The sequence below is a fragment of the Orycteropus afer genome, unplaced genomic scaffold (assembly GCF_000298275.1).
Source record: "Orycteropus afer afer isolate SDZICR_OR568_19922 unplaced genomic scaffold, OryAfe1.0 scaffold00045, whole genome shotgun sequence".
NCBI classification, from domain to species: domain Eukaryota; kingdom Metazoa; phylum Chordata; class Mammalia; order Tubulidentata; family Orycteropodidae; genus Orycteropus; species Orycteropus afer.
The window spans coordinates 10,426,491-10,450,306 of record NW_006921632.1 but is presented as its reverse complement, the minus strand read 5'-3'; the positions used below and the strand labels follow the sequence as shown (position 1 = coordinate 10,450,306).

Here is a 23,816-nt window from a genome sequence, read left to right as displayed (position 1 = left end):
GGTAACTATGGGGAGGAGGTGAGAGGGGAGCTGTTGCATTGTGGTAAACTGTGGTCAATTCCATGAGACAAAGTTTATGTGAACTGCTGTATGGAAAGTGAATTTGCTCTGTAAATCTTCACCCGAATAACAATTTAAAAAGAAAAAGAAAAAAAAAAAATCACAAGGAAAAAATCCTTTAAATTAAGACATGCTCTTAGTGACTAAATTGATACATACCATAGTAATACAGCTGGTGAAAACAAAAACAAAAACAAAAAACCCGAATGCTCTGCTGAAATATCAGATTAAATACAAAAAGGCTACAGAAAAAGTGTTTATGATGAATCCAGGGAGTATAGAAAGATACTTGAATTTACACACTCATTAAATATTACACATGCTGAAGGATTAAGACATTTATAAATTATCCTTCAGCTCAGCTCGTACTAGGTTGTTTCCATAGCAATGATGAGAGGATAGTTAAAAAACATCTTACCATTTCTTTAGCTTGTGGTGGTTCTCAACTATCCATTTCAGTTTTCAATCTCTTTAAAGAAAGAAATGCTGTCCTCTATACAGCATTAAAAATATAATTTAACGATGCATTACCTTTTCACTTGAAAGCAAAATGTAAGAATAGGGCAATATTGGATTAGCTGCTTTTATGAGGCATCAACTTGCCTATTTTTTTTTCCTTAAGATTCTGATGCACCAAAAAATTTAACATGTAATATGATAATCCTTTCTAACATAGGGGTTCTTTATACTCTCATAAAACAAGGAATAGAGATGTGAAGGATCAACCCTTGAAGTGATTCCCAGCCCTCCACACTCCCTCCCTCTTTGTGTATCAGAGTCTTAGAAGGAAACAGATGGCATACTCAAGCTGCCTAATTAAATAGAGTTTAACAAAGGGACAATTTATAAAGATGTGACTGAAACTCAGCAAAGGAGCTCTGGTGGCACAGTGCCTAAGGCACTTGACTGCTAACCAGAAGGTTGGTAGTTCAAACCCACCAGCCGCTCCATGGAAGGAAGATGGGGTAATCTTCCATAAAGATTTACTGCCTTGGAAACTCTGCGCAGGTCACTATATGTTGGAATCAAATCAATGGTAGTGAGTTTGGTTTGGTTTGAAATTTGGGAAGCCAAGAAGAAATGGTACCAGTGCCTCCCAAAGATGGAAGAGCCAGAGTTCTTACAACCCCTAGGCCAGAAGGAGCAAGTGGAAGGAGATGTGATCAAAACCTGAAGAGGGGAGCTGTACAGAGAGGACCACCTGTCAGAGATGCAGCCTTTAGTAAGGTGACACAGCCAACCATGGTAGTGACCTGGCAGGGCAGGGGTGTGCAGAATAAATACCTGAACTTCACCTCTTCCAGATAGTTGCTCACTGGCCAAGCCAAACCAGAATCCAGAGAGCATGGGAACCCACTGGCACAGTCTACACAGGTCAGCTCCCAGGATACAGAAAAGGGTAGAAGAGGAGAGTGAGGATCTGGAGAGGCAGACTGACAGTATCCATCACACCCCGCGCCTGGCATTACAATATACTGGAAACCCTCCTTCCAATAGGAAAGCATAGTGGAAGTTTGAACTAGAAAGGACCAGAAAATAATTGGTGTGTTGTACCACCTGTGGAAGATGAACGCATTACACAAGACACACAAAGACTCACAAGTGTTATAAGGTAAGAGAAATATTTATTTAATTTTGCACAATAACGAGCTTATACTGAACAAATTTAACCAAATAATATTAAGTGCAGTAAAACAAGGAAGTAGACATGACTTTTCCTGTTAGAAAATATTAAGTAACCATGCCTGTGTGTTATTTTTTTATCATTACAACAACTTGTTTCAGATTTCTTTTCAGAGTGTGTACTGTATATAACACATTATAGCTTCTTCGCTTTACTTCTGAAAATATAATTTGTTCACTGCCTTATGTTTTTCTTCTTTGCAGTGAGGAGCCTAACTGATTGGTGAAGATTCTGATCTAGAGTAAATTTTTCTGCACCAATGAAGCTAGAAGGTTTCTGAGATCCAGTGGGTTCGGGTTTATAACCAGAGGTCATGATGCCATCGCGCATTTTCCTCACTCACTCTTTCACATGGTGATGTCAGACACCGGAGAGGCAGAACTGTGGTCTAATTCTGCCCCAAGGATTTGACCACAAAAGAATTTTCCTTTTGTGATTTTCTCAAGCTCCACAAGTTTCATAATTGAAAGTTTAGTCAGCTATCACAAAGCTGCACTTAGCTGCCCACAAATCATCCAATTCAAGTTTCACATTTTTTTTTTTTTTGGTCTTTTTAATGAAAGAATATTCTTTAACCAGAAATCTCCCGGGGGACAGTTCACTTCACAGTTCCTGAAGGCACTGTGGATCCACTGAGCAACAGATGTGGCCATTCTAGAGAAAAAATAAAAATTAAAAAAGAGGGGTGTGAATTTTTACATTTTAGTAAATGCTGACACTGATTGGCTGGTAAACATAGCCATATCTGTGAAGTTTTTTTGTTGTTTACTTCTGAAACCCAAAATGATGAATGGTTCAGTCACACTTTATGTCTCTACTGTAATAGAACCAATAATTACTCTGAGTTATTTGTGGCAAATCATAAGCTGGCTTTACTTACCCACATGGCATCCTCTTGTATCACATTTGTTCTTTCACAGCAAAACCTATGAGAGCCAGAACCTGACTTGACTACCTTGTTTTTAGGGTTCTCAAGTTTTTCATCCTTGACTGGATGCAATTCTATCACTTTTCTATCACTCATTTTATTGGAAACTATTTGAGCTTTTCTTCTCTGACAAGTTTCTGCCTTACACAGGTACCAGCTTTTTGGCAGGTTTTTCTGTATTTACTCATTTGTGAATTTTTATTGAATATATTGGCCACAAGCAACACTGATGAATAAAGGAAATCACTGGCCTCACACAAGACTTTCTACAGTTTACTGGGGGAGAAAACTGTTGTTGTTATATGCTGTCAAGTTGGACCCAACTCATAGTGACCCCTCCTTGGGTTTCCAAGGCAGTATCACTATGGAAGTAGATTGCCCCATCTTTCTTCGAAGGAGTGGCGGGGGAGAAAACTAGAAGTACCAAATACATAATCACAAGTTGTGAAAAGTGCTAGAAAGGAAACAAACTGAGTGTTATAATAAGATTAATAAAAGATTGGCTACTTAGGGTGGCCAGGATACTGTTCTCAGCAGAGGCTATCTTTAAAACAAGACCTGAAGGTAAATCAGACAGCCCTGTGAAAAGCGAAGCCAAAAGCACAAGAATTAGCATGAGTAAAGGCTTCGAGGAGCTCTGGTAGCATAGTGCCTAAGACACTTAACTGCTAACCAAAGGGCTGGTGGTTCAAACCCACCAGCCACTCCTGGGAAGGAAGGTTGGGCAATACTTCTGTAGTGATAACGCCTGGGAAACCTAAGGAGGACTCACTATGAGTCGGGCGGACTCGACAGCACATAACAACAACAACTTAAAAAAGCTCTGGGTAAGGATTTTAGGTTGGTGAAGAAACCAGTGTATGAGATGAAGTAAGAGAAATAGGCAGGAAAGGGCCAACTATTCATAATTCCTTTTTCATACTAAAGCACTAAAATAATATAATGTCTTACCAAGAAGAAAAAAAAATCATTTCTTATTCTTTTGATTCTTTGCACTTGTACTTTTTCACAGGTAGCTAATGATAATGATAGTGTTAATACACCATAATGACATTACAAGAAGAATGTTAATCCCCTTCCCCTTCTGGAGTGTAGACTCTGTGTAGACACTTTGCCAGGCACTTTAAATACATTATCTCATTTCAACCTCACAGCATTTCCCAGTGGGATCACTATTATTAGCAGCATCTTTTCAATTCAGAAACCGAATAACAGAAAGCTTAAATACCGTGTCCAGAATCACATAGGTAATAAATGGTAGAGCTTGGATTAAAATTTAACTTAGTCTGACTCTAAAACTTCTCTTCTATAGTTTTACTCAAAAAACTGCCTTTAGATGATTGGAAATATATTATACTTTAGTGCAATAGAATCATGTCTTTGTTGCTGTAATAATATAAAAATTATATATATATATATATATATATATATATATATATATATATGTATATGACACTACAGCCTGTGTTCAAGCTGTAGTGAACATCAAGTAAAGGCAAAGTCAGTTTATACCTGAGAATGGTATTATCAACTTAATCTAATCCTCCTACTTTGTAAATTGCTATCAAGTAGGTTTTTTTTTTTTAAAAATTCTGACAACAAAAGACTCAACCATCTCTCAGATCTCTAGTGGCATTTTAAAGGTTTGTCAACATGTTTAGAGGCAGAAGTTTTCTGGCCATACTTGGTTAACACAGTCCTTCTTAATCCATTAACCCCATGAAGTTTCCCTAATAATAGAGCTTCACATTATATAAAGCAAGACTGATGGAGTAAAAGTGAGAAATTGTAAACCCACAATCATCACCAGAAATTTTAATGTTCCTAACTCAGTAATTCCTATTAACAAGTTGTTCTGGTTACCTAGTGCCACTCTGACAAAAATAAACCACAAATGGGATGGCTTGAAGAAACAGGAGTTTATTCTCTTATGGTTTGGAGGCTTTAAGTCTGAGTTCAAAGTGCCAGGCTCTAGGGGCTGGGTAAAAGCCCCTCAACTTTGGGCTTCAGCTTTGCCTCCTGCTCCTGGCCCACTGAAGCTGGAGGCTTTTCTTCACTCAGCTGTTGGTTGCTGAGGCTAACAAGTCCAAGGTTCACAAGTAATAAGGCACAGTTCGGATATTACCAAACCACACAGCAGGCTATTAATTCAAGTCCAGTGAAAGTTCTAAGATCAGCAGAGCATGGCAGGCTGCTGAACAACTGCTACATGCAGGGTTCAAGTGTACCATAAGCTAGAGACCATTCCCAAAGCTGTTTCTTATATATGGGAAGCAGACCACATTCCTAAAGCAGCTACTCAGTTGCTCCAATACATTCCACTATGGAGTTGATCACCCATCTTACCATGAGGAATAACTACACCCAGCTGCCCAGCCACTCAACCAGGCCTAGCCAAGTTAACACACAAACTTAATCACCATACAAGTATACAAGAATTAGTAAGGGATGCAATAATTGAAAACATGGCAACCAACTTCACCTAAAATGACCCAGATGTCCATCAACAGGTAAATGAATAAATGATAGCCAGGGAGCTCTGGTAGCATAGTGCCTAAAGCACTTGACTGCTAACTAGAAGGCTGGCGGTTCAAACCCACCAGCCACTCCTCGGAAGGAAGATTGGGCAATCTACTTCTGTAGTGATACTGCCTCGGAAACCCAAGGAGCGGTCGCTAAGAGTCAGGTTTGACTTGACGGCACATAACAACAACATTGATAGCAATAACAAAAGAAAAAATGTCAAAAACATTATGTTGACTGAAAGAAGCCAGATGTAAATAAGGACATATGTACAATTCCACCGATACAAAATTTTATAGTTAGCAAAACTAATCTATTTTGATGAAATACTAATAAAGGTGGCTTATGGGAAGTAGGGACCAAATGCAAGGGGAAACAAAGATACTCTCTAGAGTGTGGGAAATATTTTATATTTTGATTTATCAAACTTACAGATTATACACTTGGTGACTGTGTGCATCACCATATATAAATATGACCTTGATAAAAATCAAAATAAAACCTGACCCACTAGAACAGTAGCCACCTCCTGTCAAAATTAATGATAAAAACTATTTTTACATAATAACAATCACGATAAAATATGTTTCCTTAAGACCTTGTTATTTCTGGCTATATTTTTAAAGAAAACACTGTCATTCTTTTCATGCTAAACTACAAGAATTAAGACTAAAGACAGTCAACTTTAAATTTTCAGTGATTTATAGTATTTAAAAAATTCTACTATCAATATTTTAGTATGTTTTCTTAAAGTTTATTTAATATACTTTTATTTTCAGTCTTCTTACACTCAAAGTATATTTGTATTCATATATCATATATTTATCTTAATTTTATTATAATTATTGGTATAACTTTGATTACTAAAAAGGAGCTCTGGTGGCATAGTGCCTAAGGCATTTGACTGCTAACCAGAGGCTGGCAGTTCAAACACACCAGCCACTCCTCAGAAGGAAGACTGGGCAATCCTACCTCTGTAATGATGCTGCCTTGGAAATTCAAGGAGGGGTTGCTTTGAATTTGATCCAAAATAATGGCAGTGAGTTTATTTTTGTTTATAATTATATACCACAATATAAAATATCATAAATATAATTTCAATATAATATCACATAATGTTCCATCCTGTAGAGTTACCATAACTTATCATTTTTCTGTTTTAGACATTGGTTTTCTTCCTTGATTTTGCATCATGAATAATGTTAAAATGAATATTGTCATGAACATAACTTGTTACATATTTTAGATTATTTCTTTATGTTAGATTCTTAGACCTAGAATTAAGGGGACAAAAGATATTTGTGTATGTGTTTGCAGGGGACAGCTTCTGACAAGCATTGTTCAATGTCACTAACAGTGTAAGAGTAACAATTCCAGAAAACTCTACCAAAATATGAAATTATCATACCCATTTTTTTTTTAACTGTAGTATGTGAAAAGATTGATATGTGACTTTATATTTCAATTTCAACTATTTAATGGTTGAATATGCTTCTCTTTTAGGAGTTCTGGTAGCATAGTGCCTAAGGCACTTGACTGCTAACCAGGAGGCTGGCGGTTCAAACCCACCAGCCACTCCTCGGAAGGAAGGTTGGGCAATCCTACTTCCATAGTGATAACTGCCTTGGAAACCCAAGGAGGGGTCGCTAGGAGTCAGGGCCGACTTGATGGCAAATAACAACAACAACAACATGCTTATCTTTTAATAGCAGTACTTTTTTTAGTGAATTATTTATTCATCCTTTGCTAATGTATGTATGGGGAAATGTGTTTTTCTCATTAGTTTTTGTGTTTTTACTCTAACCAAGAAGTCATATCTGCTGCTAATATTCTTTGTGTCTCTAGTTATAACTTTATTTTATGCAGGGCCTAATCTTTATTTTATTCTTTCTGAGCTTAGAAAAGTCATCCTTCTTGTATAATTTTGGTAAATATTTGATTATATTTTCCTCATTTTGATCTATTTTTTAACATTTTATCCATGTGGAATTTATTTTCATATACATCATAATGGTATCTCAAATTAGTTTTTCCGTAATTGTGATTCAGCCATTCTCGCATGTATGGAATCATCTTTTCCTCTTCCACTGGTGTGCAAAGCTCCCTTGATCATATATTAAATTCTTCATTAGATTGGTGCCTAAATATGGGGTATTTGTTTCCATAGCTCTAGCTATTCATTCTGATATCAGTACGGAGTTATAATTTCACAACTTTAACTTTGCCAGATAAACTTTAACAGATAAATGCAACATTTAGGGAAATCAAAATTTCACCCTTAAAAAACTTCTACTTTTCCATCCCTCAATTATTTCAGAATTACATTTAGAGTCTTCCTAGGAGTTAAAAGTATCCCCTTATTATCCAATTTCCAGTTTCCCACTCAGTGACTACTTTTAAAAGGAAAGGTGTGTCAGTCTCCCTACTTCCTCCTCATTTCTCAATTGGATACATCCTTTTCTGATAGAGCCCTAAAGCTCTCTGAAAGCACTCTCACCAATCATAAGGGTGCTTCCCCATTAGATTTACAAAGGCAACCTTATTAATTCACACTTGACTCAAGACTTTAACTTCTGAATGAAAGAAACACTTTTTTTTTTTTAAATGTAAACAAATTAAATCTGAAGCAGCGTTTAAAAATGAAAGGGAAAATCTTACCCCGTTTTACCTACTTAACCCCTGTTCCTCAGAGTGCACCTACAGTGTCATTTCCTCAGGAGTTACGGATGCACATGTTGTATGACCTCTTAGTACAGTGTAACTTTCCTTCAGCGCATTCACCATTTTAAATGTCATATTTACCTGCGTCACTACTTTATTAATGTCCACTTTCCCCCTTACCAACAACAATGGCCGACATTTATTGAGTTCTTACTATGAATGTACTGGCATAGTATGAAGCTTTTTGTATGGATCATTTCTCTTAATTCTCATAGTAATCTTCTGAAGTAGGTTCTATTCTGAGGCAGGTACTACCTACTGCTGTTGAGTCAGATCTGACTCATAGCGATTCCTCCTTGGGTTTCCAAGGCAGCATCACTATGGAAGTAGATTGCCCAACCTTTCTTCCAAGGAGTGGCTGGTGGGTTTGAACTGCCAGCCTTCTGGTTAGCAGGCAAATGCCTTAGGCACTATGCCACCAGAACTCCTTGGGTAGGTACTAGTATTCCCATTTTTCAGGTAATCAAACTGAGTCACAGAGATTGAGGAACATTCCCTGAGGTCTCATAGTTACTTCTGGTTCAACCAGGCTTTCAATCCAGGCACTCTGACTCCAGAGGCTGCATTCCTGACCTCTAGACCCCAGAGAACGTTCTGCAGTAATGGAAATGTTCCCTGTCTGTACTGCCCAATACGATAGCCATTAGCCACATCTGGCTATTGAGCACTTGAAATAGGACTAGTGTGCCGGAGGAATTGAATTTTTAATTTTATTTCATTTTAACCAATTTACATTTAAACAGCCACATGGGGTTACTGATTACTATATTAGACAGCATAGCTCTAGACAGGAAGCTGCTAGACAGTAATTTCTGTGAGGGGCTGTGTCTGTTTTTGTTTATCATTGTACCCCAGTACCTAGCAGGATACCCTGTGCAATTTATACTTACTGACTAAAATGAGTAATTCAGAGACGAGTAAGATGGGGACATAATAAGGGGAAAAAAAAGAAAAAACAGTCCTCTGAAAGCACAAAACTGTGAAGAATAGTCACCTTCAAAGCAGTATCTGGAGCTGTTTTGCAAAAATAAAGTTTACCTTAAAAATAATACAAAACTAAGATAACTTAAAAATGAGTATTTGGGATAGGTTTGGTAAAATTGAGCATATTCTAATAACTTGTATTTAATCAAAGAAAAAAAAAGGGAAATGACATCAAAGAGTGACTTCTGAGAATCGGCACTTGTTTGACAAGAAGCAATTTAATGTCATAATGTACTTCCTGGATATATTCCCACCAAGAGTCCAAGAGCCTAAGAGCTGCTCTTTTCCCCAGCAAACATGCTTAGGCTATGCTGCTTATCAGTGAATGCATTTTTTTTTTTAAATGGACGTACCTGTCTAAGTTGTATTTGGTGGATATTTTATACCATCCCCTAGTATGTATTATTTTTATACATCAAAACATTTAGATAAAGGGTGTAAGGGAACTCAACTCTATGTGGTAATTAACTGTCAGTATTTCCCTTTTGGTCATTAGTACTGTTAAGTAAACTCATGAAACATACATTAAAGGAGGCATTACATACACATTATTAGAATCCTTCATTAGTACTTTCAGAAACAACAGTAAATGTCACTCAAAATGCTTTGCTTGATTTGACAAATTGCATTGATTGAAAGAGCTAGAAAATTTTGTTTGAAATACATAAAAATGATATCTCAAAGCACTTGATATTTATTTGCCTGTTACCTCAAGCCACCTAGCAGATATTTAAACTGAGCGAATCTGAACTAAATTGCTCTATTGATAAAAGAAGATAAAATGGAAATGCTCACTTAAAAAACCAGGGCAGTTATTTATAAATATGTGGTTGAGAAAAATGTGACATCTCTGCTTTTTTTCTTATTGTTTTTGTTAAACTTTCTAAATTATTTGTTTTGTTTTAGCGGTATTCCAAAATTATGACTCTGAAGGACAATGACCATTAAATCAATTTTTTTTTTTTGTAGGAACAATGCTTTTATCACTATCTAGGAACTCTCTATACTCCATCTGCATTATCTGTACTTTTTTTTCTCATGAAGTAAAAGGCACAGTGACCTAATTTCCTATGAGAATAAACAGAAAATCTTTATAATGATTTTCCCCACCTGTAATAATAAAATATAGTATATAACATATCTTTAATTTTTCAACTCAGTGTAACTGACCACAATAAATAAAGAAATATGCCCATTTTTGCCATATTGATTTCCACTTTGGAAACCTATCTGCTTTGTAATGGATCTGCTTCATTAATATATCCTACAGACCTCATAAAAAACAACAGCAACAACAAAAAGAATCAGAAATCAATAAAATAATATTGTACTCCATTATAAAGGAAGAAACATGGATTTTACTGTAATTTTTGTAAGGTGTGTATATAGTTAGACACTATAGGGCACTTTCAGTAGACTGTTTTTGTTCTGGTATAAATACCTGATCATTCTGGTTTCTGAGCATGCCCTCTTCTCCCTGAATCAGACGATGCATATGACAATCTGCCTTGGTATTAATAAAGCTGAGTGGCACTCCCACTGCTGTTTGAACAATAAATAGAAGAAAAAATGCTCCCCATTGTCCAGGCTAAGTACATTAATATTGATGAGGCTTGGATGCAGCTGGCAAAGAGCTCGCAACTTAAATTTAATGGGCTTTACCTTGCACTGGCAGAGAGTACACTCAGTGCCATGTTTGATCCAAGAGGACCCAGTGAAGCGAACCACATTCATCTCATCCAGGCAAGTTTTGGTGATGTCATTGCGGATAGTGTCCGCCTGGCAAGGGTCAGTGACACAGCGTGAGCAGCACTCATTCTCTGGGAGGACACTGAATTCACACTCCACCTCTGGGCAAGGCAGTGGCCAACAGTCAACTTCCCCTTGCTGTAAGGAAAACAGACGTGCAGGGGCAGAGGGAGAGGAAGGGAGGAGATGAAAGAGGAAGGGAGGGAGGAAGGGAGTACAGTGTTCACTCAATACTCAATTTATTTGACTGATATTTATACTCAGGGCTGTGAAGCCGTGGATCTTGCAGGGATTCTATAAAAGCCCTCTGAGTGATGAGATCTATACTGCAGCTAGATTTGTAAATCACCATTAAAGATTCAACAAGAACAATAATTTTTAAAAAAAGCAAAATCTATTTTCTCTTGAAACAATATAATGTCCAGGCCCCTGTCTTCCCCATGACAAAGGAGAGTTATTTAATGTAGAAGAGGTTTTTTATTTAACTTTTTGCTTATGGGATGTCTTCTTCATTCTTTTGATCTTTCTTCCCTAACTTCTCATTTATTCTCTTATGCATAAAGAAAGTTATGTCCATTTACAAGAGAACACACTGAAGTATGAAAGAAATTTGACATTTTTTCCTGTTCATTTATACATTTCACAGTGTAAAAACTTTGTAACAAAACAAAACAGATTCCAGTCATTATTACACATGGTACAACTGTGAACTGAATCCTTTTTTCAATGTAGCTCCCCCCACCTGGTTCCTATCTTCTTCATGATTCTGAATGCCATGGTTTTGGAGATGAAAGCAGCCTTTGGGCACAAAACTGACCTTACTCCTTCATTTGATTTTGGGGTCAAAAGTATAAAATGGAAGTAACAAAAAACCACTGCCTTTAAAAAAAAAAAAAAAAAAAAAGCTCACATAAATAGAAAGGAAACTAGTTATTTAAAAGTAATGAAACTTTATGCTATAAAGACACATAGACCAATTTTCCTTTTCAATTATACCACCAGAAAGAAATAAGAAATTTGGTCAAATGAAAAAAGACTGGAGTTTTCTTCAGTGCCAAGTTTCTTTTTGACCTGGTTCCATTTTAACAAGTATTTACTATATATTCATATTATGTGCAAAACAGGGTATCAATCAGAGCAGCATCAATCATAATGATCTTTACCCTAAGAGAGTTTTTTTTCAATGTCTGAGTATGATTGATAGAAGTAGGTTGGCAAAAGTTCTACCTGGAAAAAAGATAATGTCATTTATTTTTTTCCACAAATAACCATTGTTCTGGCTATTGTCTTTCAAAGCCTAAACTGGATGGGAAGAGAGATGCTGAGAGAGGCTTTCCTTCCTTCAATCCATGGAGATACTCCTAAAAGAGACACCACTCTCAGAGAAAGAACACCCAGTGCGTATGTGTACCACTACTATTCCTTCTTGGGTCCCCACTGCATAACTATCATCTCATAATCTGACTCATGCTCACATATTTCTAACTGCAAACACTATAGCAAGATATTGAGTATGGGGATAGGATGAGGGCCCGGATGCTTTCCTGTTTAGATCTGTACCTAAATTTTTCTCCACTTCATAGAGCTAAGCTTACCAAGCAGCGACACTGTTGGCAATTCTGGACCCAGGTGTCACCACTGTTGTACAGCGTTTCCCCATTCTGATGCAGGCACTGACTGCTAAGCCTTGGGTCACATTCAGGGCAGCAAAAAAGATCAACCGTGGGATTCTCACAGTCACAGACCATCCGTCGACACATTACAAATCCATTCTGTATGAGAAGAAAAAAAAAGCAGTCACCAAACCCCTAGTTCCCACTATACAAAAGTCATACAGCATCTTGATCAGATGATGACTTGGAAGTTGACATAATTCACATTGTTTACCCAGTGTAATTAATTTTCTTTAAAGTTCCACTTTGTAGTGAACACACAGAAACTGCACAAGTCAGAGAACTTCCAATTTCCTTTCCACATACTATTCCTCAAATTACCTGAACAGGAAGAAATTTTCTGGAAATGATCAGTATAAAATGTTGTTTACTATATGTAAATGTGTGTGTATGTAAATATACATGTATTTGTATAACTGTGAATTCTAACTAAATGTGTTTTGTATGAGGGTACATATGTTTGTATTCAAGTGGCTATTTACTACATCTTATATTTGCTAAGACCCTGGAATATTTTTAACACCGTATGCTTTGTACAAACTGTTATCAATTTGTTTCAGAAAAACCGAGTCCTTGGAACACAGGATTATTCCCTTACCTATAACTTAAGTGTATACTTTCAATGAGGAAGACATAATACAGTGCTTCTCTAAAAGTCAAATATAGCTCATTTAGATATTTTTGAATCTTCTGTTATATCATGTCCATTCTTACTTTGTTCATGCATTCATCCAAATGTGATACTGTGGCTATGAAAATATTCGAGTAGTTACTAACAAATTTTTTTCAATATGTGAAGAGATAAACACCCTGTGGTATATACATATAATGAATTATTATTCAGCAATAAAAAGGAACAGATTACAGGAAGATGGGGCAATCTACTTCCATAGTGATATTGCCTTGGAAACCCAAGGAGGGGTCACTATGAGTCAGGTCTGACTCGACGGCACATAACAACAACAACATTAATTAATTATATTAATGACTAAGTGGATGTGCACATTTGTCAGAACTCAGCAAGCTGCACACTTAAAAATGTATGCCAATTACATGTCAATAAAACTGATGAAAAATTTGTATTTATACCAACCTGACATGAGCACACAGAGCACCGGTCATTTTCCAACACCCAGATCTGACCATTGTGCTTAATTTTTCCATCATGGATACAGTCTCCTGTGCAATTCTTTCCATGAGGACATCGGCAATCATATCCACCATCCAAGTTAAAGCAAACGGTATCATTGGCACAGCTATGCCTCCCGGTCCCACACTCATCGATATCTACAGCCAAGAAAAAGCAGCATGTAATGCGCTCAGGATCTCAGTTTCAAACAATTGCAACCATGGCAAGTTGTCTCCTGACATAAAGCATTCAACTGTAAATTAATTTTCATCTTATTGGCATGCATTTCCTAGTAAGTGCTGACTAAATTAATGTTCATGATCTGGGGATTTCACAGGAAAATATTACCATGTTTGATGTGAAAAACCAGAAAACCCTGGCTGGAGTTTCAACTTTTATATCTCTGTAAAAACCATTAGGCTTTACAAAATACTTCTGTTTTTTGCAAGTAAGAATATGACTCAATTTATCAAGCAAAAACATTTGGCTGTGGAAATTTAAAACTGTCTATGATATTTTATTGAGGGAAATCATCCCCAATGTTAAGATGGTGTTTACAGAAAATCCTTTCTAAATGGGAGATAAAATGTCATGAGACCCCTGAGGCATTTCATTCAATTTCAAACCATATCCTTACTGCCGCACCATCCCACATGTAAACTCTTCCCGGTGTTCCGCCTTGGTGTCTTACCTCATAGTCCAGGCATTTTCTTTCACAATGTCCTTACATCTTGCCCCTGACCTGCAGAAGGCCAAGTGACCTTCAGCAATTACTTTCTCTCTCTCTCACAAAGAATCCCCTACTTCTTAACTTTTCCATTTCAGATTATTGTTTCTTACCTTGCCTGACTCAATTGGCAACTGCCCATTCTTCAACCAACCTTACCTATTCCATGACAATCACAGCCTAAAGCATTTTCATAGAGATGAAAAGCAAACATATTTTGACCCACAGAGCGAGTCCATAAGAAGAGAAGTGATTCATCTTATTTATCCCCATAATTCAAAGGTCAGAAGCCAAAATACATTTCAGGGATATAGTATGAGTGGCAGTAAGCAGTTATTTCCCATTGCATCTGCCTCCTCTGAGTAAAGGTCAAGAAAGAAAGAACTAAATCACAACAGGAGAAGTGGGTTAGAGGAAAGATGGAATGCATAACTTCAACTAGGGGAACTGTAGACTGATTTTCATTGAAGATTTAAAGGATAGTGTTTAGTAAATTAGTATCTTTCTTAAATGGTTTGATTTTACCATTAATTGAAGACTTGAAATAGTCAAGATTATATCATAATCACACTTAAATTCTTAGATCATCATATATTTTCTCTCTTTCCACTTGATTTTTATTAGTTCCCAGCAACAAAAGGTGAGATAAGACAATGGCTGAAATTGTTTTTATTTTAACTACAGTGAACCTTCTTATAAGCTTCATGGGACAAGGCTGATACTGTTTATAATTATAGACGATGATCAAAAAAAGGTACTGTTAGCCAGCAAGAGGATTTGTTTTTTAAAATTTAAAAGCACATAAGTTAATACATATTTTTTCCAGATCGAGAAAATTTTCTCTTTTTTAGCAATGGAAATAAAATTTTATATATTAGTTCTATAGTTGGTCTATTCAGAATAATATATTAAATGAGTTACTCTTTGTCACCCATTAAATAGTCTTAAAATTAAGAATTACAGTAAGCAGAAAAAAAAGCATTAACTATAGTTATTGGTTCTCTTTGAACATAAACTCTACAGACACACCTTATTCCATACTCTTTAAATATCCACTATTAAAATATTAAGGCAGTCCGGTGGTGTAGTGGTTACGGCATTTGGCTGCTAACCAGAATGTTGGCAGTTCGAACCCACCAGGCACTCTGTGGGAGAAAGACAAGGCAGTCTGCTTATGTAAAGATTTACAGGCAATTGGGGTGGCTATGAGTCAGAACCTACTCAATGGCAGCAGTTTTGGTTTATTAGACTATTATTCCATTAATGTCAATGGTTGGATTTTTGCAAACTGACTGTTGGTATAGAACTTTGGAATTCATTTTCATATGTAGTTTTATTATGATGTAAGATGCACAAATTGAACATACATAAAAATGCATATTCTTCTTTGAGAAATCTAATATGATATATGAAAATTCCAACTTTTAAAATATTGGTAACTACTTTAGTGAGAGATCAATGAAGAAATAATGTTGCTAAAATCATCAGTCATTTCACAGTCCTCATCTTACTTGACCTAACAGCAGGATCTGACACAACTCACTCCCTGTTCTTGGTAAAATTTTTTTCACTTGTGTCCTATCACACTGGTAATTCTTTCTGGATATATCTTCATCTATATATTTCTTGAGGTATAGCAATTATCAATTAGCCAAGCAAAGAGTAAAGAAAAATAGCATTCTAAGACTAAAAAGCAAGTTTGAAGGCCCAGAGTTTAGTTAGAGCTATCAAGATTTGTGAGGAAAACAAATTTTGGTGTAGTTGGACTGTTTAATGAGAGTAGAGTAGCTAAAGATGAAGTTGAAGAGGTCTTCAGGGCCCAAAGAAAGACCATGTTAAGATATTTGAACTTTTAGAAAGGTAATAAAACATCATTTTAGGGAAATTAAAAAAAAAAAAAACAGATTTTCAGTTTAAAAATTTCTTGGGCTTCATTTGGAAAAAGGATTTTAAGTGGATTAAAACTTGGGGCCAGAAGATTAATTAATAAGTTGTGGTCCAGGTGAGAGATAATTGTATAATGAAAGCAAACAGCTGTACAGTGCTTGGTTTGTACCAGATTCTAAGTGTTATTCATACAATGACTCATTTAATATTCACAACAACCCTAGAAGGTAGAATTATTATCCCCATTTTGTATATCAAGAAACTCAACAACAACAACAACAAACTCATTGTCATCGAGTCAATTCTGACTCATAGTGACTCTCATTGGGTTTCTAAGGTTGTAAATCTTTATGGAAGTAGATAGTCTCATCTTTCTTCCATGGAGTGGGCTGGTGGGTTTGAATCACTGACCTTCTGGTTAGCAGCTAAATGCCTTAACCACTACACTACCAGAGCTTCTTTATCAGGAAACTAAGGCATAGAAAAATGACATAACATTCCCAAGGTCACACAGCCATTAAGGTGCAGACCCCAGAGTGGATCCAAGGAGTCAGGCTCCAAGTCTAGCCCTAAAGCACAATGCTATACTAGGTGATACTAGTGAGGATGAAGAGAAAGAAACAAAGATAGAATTAACATAATTTTGTGAACCACTGGAATTCTGGGTAGTGCAAATGGTTAATGTACTTGGCTGCTAACTGAACCACTGCAAACTGTTGACCAATTGAGTTCATCCAGAGAGATACTTGAGAAGAAATGTCTAGTATTCTATTTCCAAAAAAATTAGCCATTGAAAATCCTATGGAGCACAGTTCTAATCTGACACACATGGCGTCACCATAAATCAAATCAACTCAATGGCAAATAATAGACAAGCCTACAAGGTGAATAATTACACCAGGGAGGTATATTCCTAGAACAATAAACCACAGAAGAGCAGAAAGGCAGTATTTGCATGGGCAGAAAGCTCAGAAGGTACAAATGCATATGAAAGGAGGACACAGGGAAATGGTAACCACAGGAAGGAAGTAGGAAGAAAGCTGTTAGACTGTGGAATTAAAATCAATATCAGGAAACAAAATGTATATGAACAGTTGAATGGAAAATGAATTTGCTTCATAAACTTTCACTCAAATCACAATGTTGTTGTTAGGTGCCATCGAGTCAGCTCCAACTCAGCCACGCTATGTACAACAGAACAAAACACTGCCTGGACTTGTGCCAGCCTCACAATACTTGCTACACCTGAGCCCATCATTGCAGCCACTGTGTCAATCCATCTCATTGAGAGCCTTCCCTTTTTTCATTGACCCTCCGCTTTACCAAGCATGACATCCTCTTCCAGGGAATGGTCCTTTCTGACATGACCGAAGTCAGTCAAATGAAGTCTGGCCATTCTGGCTTCCAAGGAGCATTTTGGCTACACTTCCTCCAGGACAGATTTGTTAGCTCTTTTGATAGTCCATGGCACTTTCAATATTCTTCAACAACACCACAACTCAAAAGCATCAACTCTTCTTTGGTCTTCCTTCTCCATTGTCCAGCTCTCATATGAATATGACGTAACTGAAAATACCATGTCTTGGGTTAGGTGCATCTTAGTCTTCAAAGAGACATCTTTGTTCTTCAGCACTTTAAAGAGGTCTTTTGCACCAGATTTGCCTAGTGCAATATATTGTCTAATGTCTTGATTGCTGCTTCCATTGGTCTTGATTGTGGAACCAAGTAATATGGAATCTTTGACAGCTTCAATCTTTTCTCCATTTATTGCCATGCTGCTTATTGGCTAGTTGTGAGAATTTTTGTTTTCTTTATGTTGAGATGTAATCCATACTGCAGACTGTAGTCTTTAATCTTCATCAGTAAGTTCTTATTGGCTAGTTGTGAGAATTTTTGTTTTCTTTATGTTGAGATGTAATCCATACTGCAGACTGTAGTCTTTAATCTTCATCAGTAAGTGCTTCAAGTCATCCTTACTTTCAGCAAGCAAAGTTGTGTCGTCTATGAATTTTAATTTAGTTGTTAATGAGTCTTCCTCCAATCTTGATGCCACATTCTTCTTCATATAGTCCACCTTCTTGGATTATTTACTCAGCATACAGATTGATTAAGTATGGTGAAAGGATACAACACTGATACACTCCCTTTTTGATTTTACACCATGCAGTATCCCCTTGTTCTGTTCAAATAACAGTGTCCTGGCCTATGTACAGATTCCTCATAAGCACAATTAAGTGTTCTGGAATTCCCATTCTTCTTCATGTTTTCCTTAATTTGTTATGATCCACACGATCAAATACTTTTACATAGTCACTAAAACACAAGTAAACATCTTTCTGGTATTTGCTTTGAGCCAAGATCCATCTGACACCAGCAATGATATCTCTCATTCCCTGTCCTCTTCTGAATCCAGCTTGCATTTCTGGAAGTTCTCTGTCAATATACTGCTGCCACCAGTTTTGAATTATCTTCAGCAAGATTTTACTTGTGTGTGACATTAATGATATTATTGGATAATTTCCACATCCTGTAGGATCACCTTTCTTTGGAATGGGTATAAATATGAATCTCTTCCAGTCAGCTGGCCATGTAGCTATCTTCCAAATTTTAAATAACAATAAAAAGTTGAAAAAATATGAATTTAGACCAATTTGGTTTGAACAGAACACATTATATTCTCAGTCTCACAAGTTCAAAAACTCTCACCAAATTAAAGAATCACTAAGAAATTACAGCAATAAAGGGAAATACGGCCATGAAAACAAAATACTCTTATGTGAAATAAATAATGAAATACTGTATTTTATTCCCAAAGAGAGATATATTTTCAGGCACAATAGAAATGATGTATGGACAAGGAAAATGGTACTCTGGCACATTACCTGGGGATTAAATAGATGAGCAAAACAACACAATTTGTATGAATGTAGCTTATAAATGTATATGTTACAGATTAAACAACTAGAGCCTAAAGAATAGTGAAATAGTGCAGGGTTACTTATTCAGATCTTTGACTATGAATCTTATACTTCAGAGTAATTGTAAGCCCACTGCTGTGACTTTTTCTATTTGGAATATTTTTTTTCCCCCAGCAATAGAAAAATAGCACCTGCTTAGATATCATCATACTCTTAAAACTTCATCCTTCTAAATACTAATATTACAATTCCACAAATCACTGAAATTGCAGTAAATGGATAGTTGTTTAGAAGATGCACTTTAGTCTTACTTTACAACGTAGGTGGGTCCTTTTAAAAGACTCCTCTGGAGCACATTGTCTACTGACAGAGTGGTAGATTTTTCTGTTAATCTCTATAAGTTCTATTGGTAGATAACAGTAGAATCATCTTTCAGAATTGTGATTTTTGAAATATTTCCCAATGTTTTTGTTTGTGGACTATCCTTGAGAAGCATTTTCTATATAGGGGTCTCATAAAATCATTCACTTCCCTATCTTAATATTTCCCATGTGTTATTTTATTTTATTTTATTTTTTTGCTTTCTGGAGTGAATGCTCATGAATACACTGATTATGCTTTTTCCTGTTCACTTCTACAGATCTACTTCTGAATACTATCAGTTATGTTCCTAACACATAGTGGATACTCAGTAAATAGTTAAATAAATGAATGAATAAAACAATAATTACCAATCTGGGGTAGAGGGAGATAGTGATTATTTATTTCTCTTAAAAGTTTATCTGTGTAAAACAACAAATGCTGACAAGGGTTTGGAGAGATTGGAACCCTCACACACACTGCTGGTGAGACTATAAAATGGTACAACCACTGTGGAAAATGGTATGGTGCATCCTTAAAAAGTTGAAAATAGAAATATTATTTGATCTAGCAAGCCCACTTCTGGGAATATATCCTAAAGAGGTGAGATCTAAGACATGAATAGATATATACACACCTGTGTTCATCACAGCACTACTATTCATAATAGCAAAGAGATGGAAACAACCTAAGTGTCCATCAACAGATGAATGATAACCAAACTATGGTACATATACACAATGGAATACTATGCAACACTAAAGAGTAATGAAGAATCTGTGAATCACCTCATAACATGGATGAACTTGGAGAACTTTATGCTTAGTGAAATAAATCAATCACACAGAAGGACAAATATTGTATGCATTTGTTATTACAAAAAGTCAAGGAAAGGTTTATACAGGGACAGAAATTTTCTTTGTTGGTTACCAGGGATAGGAGGACAGGGGAGAGAAAATTGCTGATTAGTTAAGAGACATGTGTTCATTGAGGAAGAAGAAGACATAGGTACATGGGAGGTACAGACAACAAAGATGAACCCTTTTGTGCATACGGTACTGCGTTGTCAGTGAAGGCAAACATGGGTATATGGGCGGATAGATGGGTGGACAGGCTTTTTGTAAAAAATTAAAAAAAAAAATAGAGACATATGTTGATTTGAGTGAAGGGAAAAGCAATATGACAAAAATGTGTGATCAGTAAAATATCTCTAAGGAAAAGGAAGGCAGAGAGCCACATAAGAGATGCAGGTAACAAAGGTAAATTCTACTACATATACATTATGGCACTATCAATAATTACAAACATTAATCTACAGGTGGATATATAGGTAGAAAGATAAGAAAATCAGGTATGAGCAGGCAAACAATAATATAACCCTGACCACACACAGATTTAGCAGACGATATTCCTACATACGTATTTGTATGTGCTATAAAAATATCCACAGGCATTATAGAGATAAGAGGGGACAAAGTTAGGATAACTTCTTAGCCACAACCAAGCACCTGAGGGAGTGAGTCACTGGGGTCGAGGGCTCAGGACTGTGGCTGCAGGGGACTTCAAGTTCAGTTGGCACACCATAGCATACAAAGACACCGTTTTACATCCTACTTTGGTGAATAGTAACTGGGGTCTTAAAAGCTTGTGAGCAGCCATCTCAGATGCAAGTATTGGGGTCCAGAGCAAAGAAGAGTGAAGAAAATAAAAAATGTATGAAAACAAGGTACTAATGGACATGAGGGAGCTCTGGTAGCATAATGGCTAAGACACTTGCCTGCTAACCAGACGGCTGGTGGTTCAAACCCACCAGCCATTCCTCGGAAGGAAGGTTGGGCAATCCTACTTCCGTAGTGATACTGCCTCGGAAACCCAAGGAGGGGTCGCTATGAGTCGGGTTTGACTCGAAGGCACTTAACAAAAACAACAATGGACATGAGAACCTCAGCCTATATGATCTTTAAAGCAGAAGAACTAGATGGTGCCTGGCTACCAATGCCAACCACTCAGAAAGGGATCAAAATTGGAGATGCTGGGAAAAAAAAAAAAAAATCTGAAGCAAAATTAAAATGCAAAAAAAGACCAGGATTATTGGTTGGAAAGAGACTGGTGAAAACCCCAGGACTACTGCTCCAACTCATCGTTTGGGCCTGGAATTGTACTCAGTTCTGTGGCTTAATTCTCAGCCAAACAATAGACAGGCCTATGGGCTGAACACCTACAAGAGGGTGATGCACTTCTTAAAGAAATCAACCATGGAGATCAGAAAGGCATCATTTGCACAAAAGAAAGCTAGGCAGGAAGGAATGCATGGGAAGGAAGGACACAGAGAAGGGGAAATCACAGGGAGGAGTCGGGAGGACGGCTGGTCCATTGTGGGGATTGTAATCAGTGCTGTGAAACAAAATGTGTATGAACCATTGAATTTTAAATAAATCTGCTTTGTAAAACTGCACCCAAATCACAACAAAAAGTTAAAAAAAATAAAAAAGCTTATCTCTCTCTCTCTCTCTCTCTCTTTCTCTCTATCATCTCTCTCAGTCTTTTTCTTTAGACAAACACATTTATTATCTACTATGTGCCAGGCACTGAACATATCATGGCTGAAAAACAAACAAAAGCAGATATTATTAATTCTAAGTTGCCTATTAGAAATGCAAGTTGAGATGCCTACTAGACAACAAGATATACGAATCTGGAGCTAGGGAAGAGGTCTGAGTAAGGAATAACTTAGGAATCAAGGACATAGAGATGCCATTTTAAATCATGGACATGGTTGATTTTGGCATTGAGAATAGATGGCAAAAATTACAAATGATTGAGTCCTGGGATAGTTGAACTACAGTCCTCACACAGTGAGGAGAATCTTTTAGGGTTCAAGAAAACAAGGAAAAAGAGATTCCTAAAGCCAGGTGAAGAAAATTATTTTTCGATAGGAAGGAATGATCAATTGGGTCAAATGTCTGAGTGTTAATTAAGATGACAATCATTGGCCAGTGTATTTGCAAAGTGACAATTACCAATAACCTTGAAAAGAGCATTTACTGGAGCAGTGGTACTAAAGGCTCACTGGTGTGTTTTAAGAGGTAAATGGAAGTGAGAAAGCAGAAATTACAAATATAGAAGTTTTTCAAGTGTTAGTTCTAAAGGGCAGTAGAAGCAGGAAGAAATATTTGAAGAATCAGATGATGTCAATGGAGGTTATTTTTGTTGTTGATTTTTTAATATTTAAAATATGGGGGCTATTATAGCTTGTGTGTACATGTGTGATGCAACAACTATTTAAGAATATGAAACAGAAAGTAGGTAATACAAGAACAAAGTCCTCGAGTAGAGGAGGGGATGCAAGGTGCAATGGAGGGTTTGGATTTTGATATATGCACAGCACCTCATCCAATAAAGCAGGAGGGAGGGAAAGCAGCAGTACAGAAAGAAATGCAAGCAGACTAGTACAGGTGGACATGGAGTAGTTTTCTAAGGACTGTTTCTGATTTTCTCAGTTAAATAAGAAACAGAGCCATCAACAAAGAAAAAGAGAAAGGAGATGATATCCAAGATTTTAGGAGATTGGAGAAGGTATGAAATGGTTGTATCAGAGACTGGAAGGGAAAGAACTGGAGAAAGGAAGCAGGAATTCTGGGTAGTGCTGTTGGCCTTTGTGGTAAATAGCCTCTCAGATGGCCCCCAATGATTCCTCCCTTGCAATATTCACACCCATGTGTAATCCCATCCCCTTGATTGTTAGCTAGACTTACTGATACAATTCTAACAAGAACATGGCAGAAGTGACTGAGTGTCAAATCCAATATCAGGTTATAAGAAGACTGAGGCTTCCACTTTTGCTGTTGCTTTCTCTTGGATGGCTTACTCTGAGGGATGTTCCTGTCCAGAAGCATTCCTGTGGAGAGGCTGACATGTTGAGGGGCTGCAGCCTGCCAATAGCCACATGAGTGACCTTGGAAGCAGATCCCCCAGTCCCTTGCACTCCCACCCCAGACAAGCCTTCAAAATCTTCAAAATGAGACTGCTACCTCAAGGGAAGCCTTCATCCCAAGGTACCCTGTAAGCTGGGCCCAGATTCCTGAACCACAAAAACTGAGAGTTAATAAATCTTTGCTGTTTTCACCTGCTAAGTTTGGGGATAATTTATTCTGCACTGATAGATAACTAATATAACTCTTTTGAGGTATGTGGTCATGAATTTAGATAAGACCTGCAGTGAAGTTATAAATTTAAAGTAAGATAGTCAGCAGTTATGTGTTTTTTCTATTCACATTTAGATGCACAGAAAAAGGTGTGCCAGGTTATCAACCAAATTTTAAAACCTCTAGAGAAGTGGAAGGGAGAGGGGGACATGAAATGAAGATAGATTTCCAATTTTAATCTTTATATTTCTGCATAATTTGAATGATTTACAGGCAGCTTATATATATATTCTTTATGTATATAGTTAAAACAACAACAAAAAAGATG

At 36.8% G+C, this 23,816-nt stretch overlaps 1 protein-coding gene across 1 annotated transcript in view; it reads right to left on the bottom strand.

The window, feature by feature from the left end:
• Positions 1 to 2,347: 2,347 nt before the first annotated feature.
• The window catches only part of NELL2 (neural EGFL like 2), a 628,280-nt gene continuing 606,811 nt past the window's right edge, over positions 2,348 to 23,816 (bottom strand). The window contains exons 18-21 of the mRNA XM_007937919.2: positions 13,416 to 13,609; positions 12,245 to 12,421; positions 10,563 to 10,787; positions 2,348 to 2,398 (exon numbers count right to left, since the gene is read on the bottom strand). Coding sequence (XP_007936110.1) covers positions 2,348 to 2,398; positions 10,563 to 10,787; positions 12,245 to 12,421; positions 13,416 to 13,609 — 647 coding nt within the window. The remainder of the gene's footprint in view (positions 2,399 to 10,562; positions 10,788 to 12,244; positions 12,422 to 13,415; positions 13,610 to 23,816) is intronic.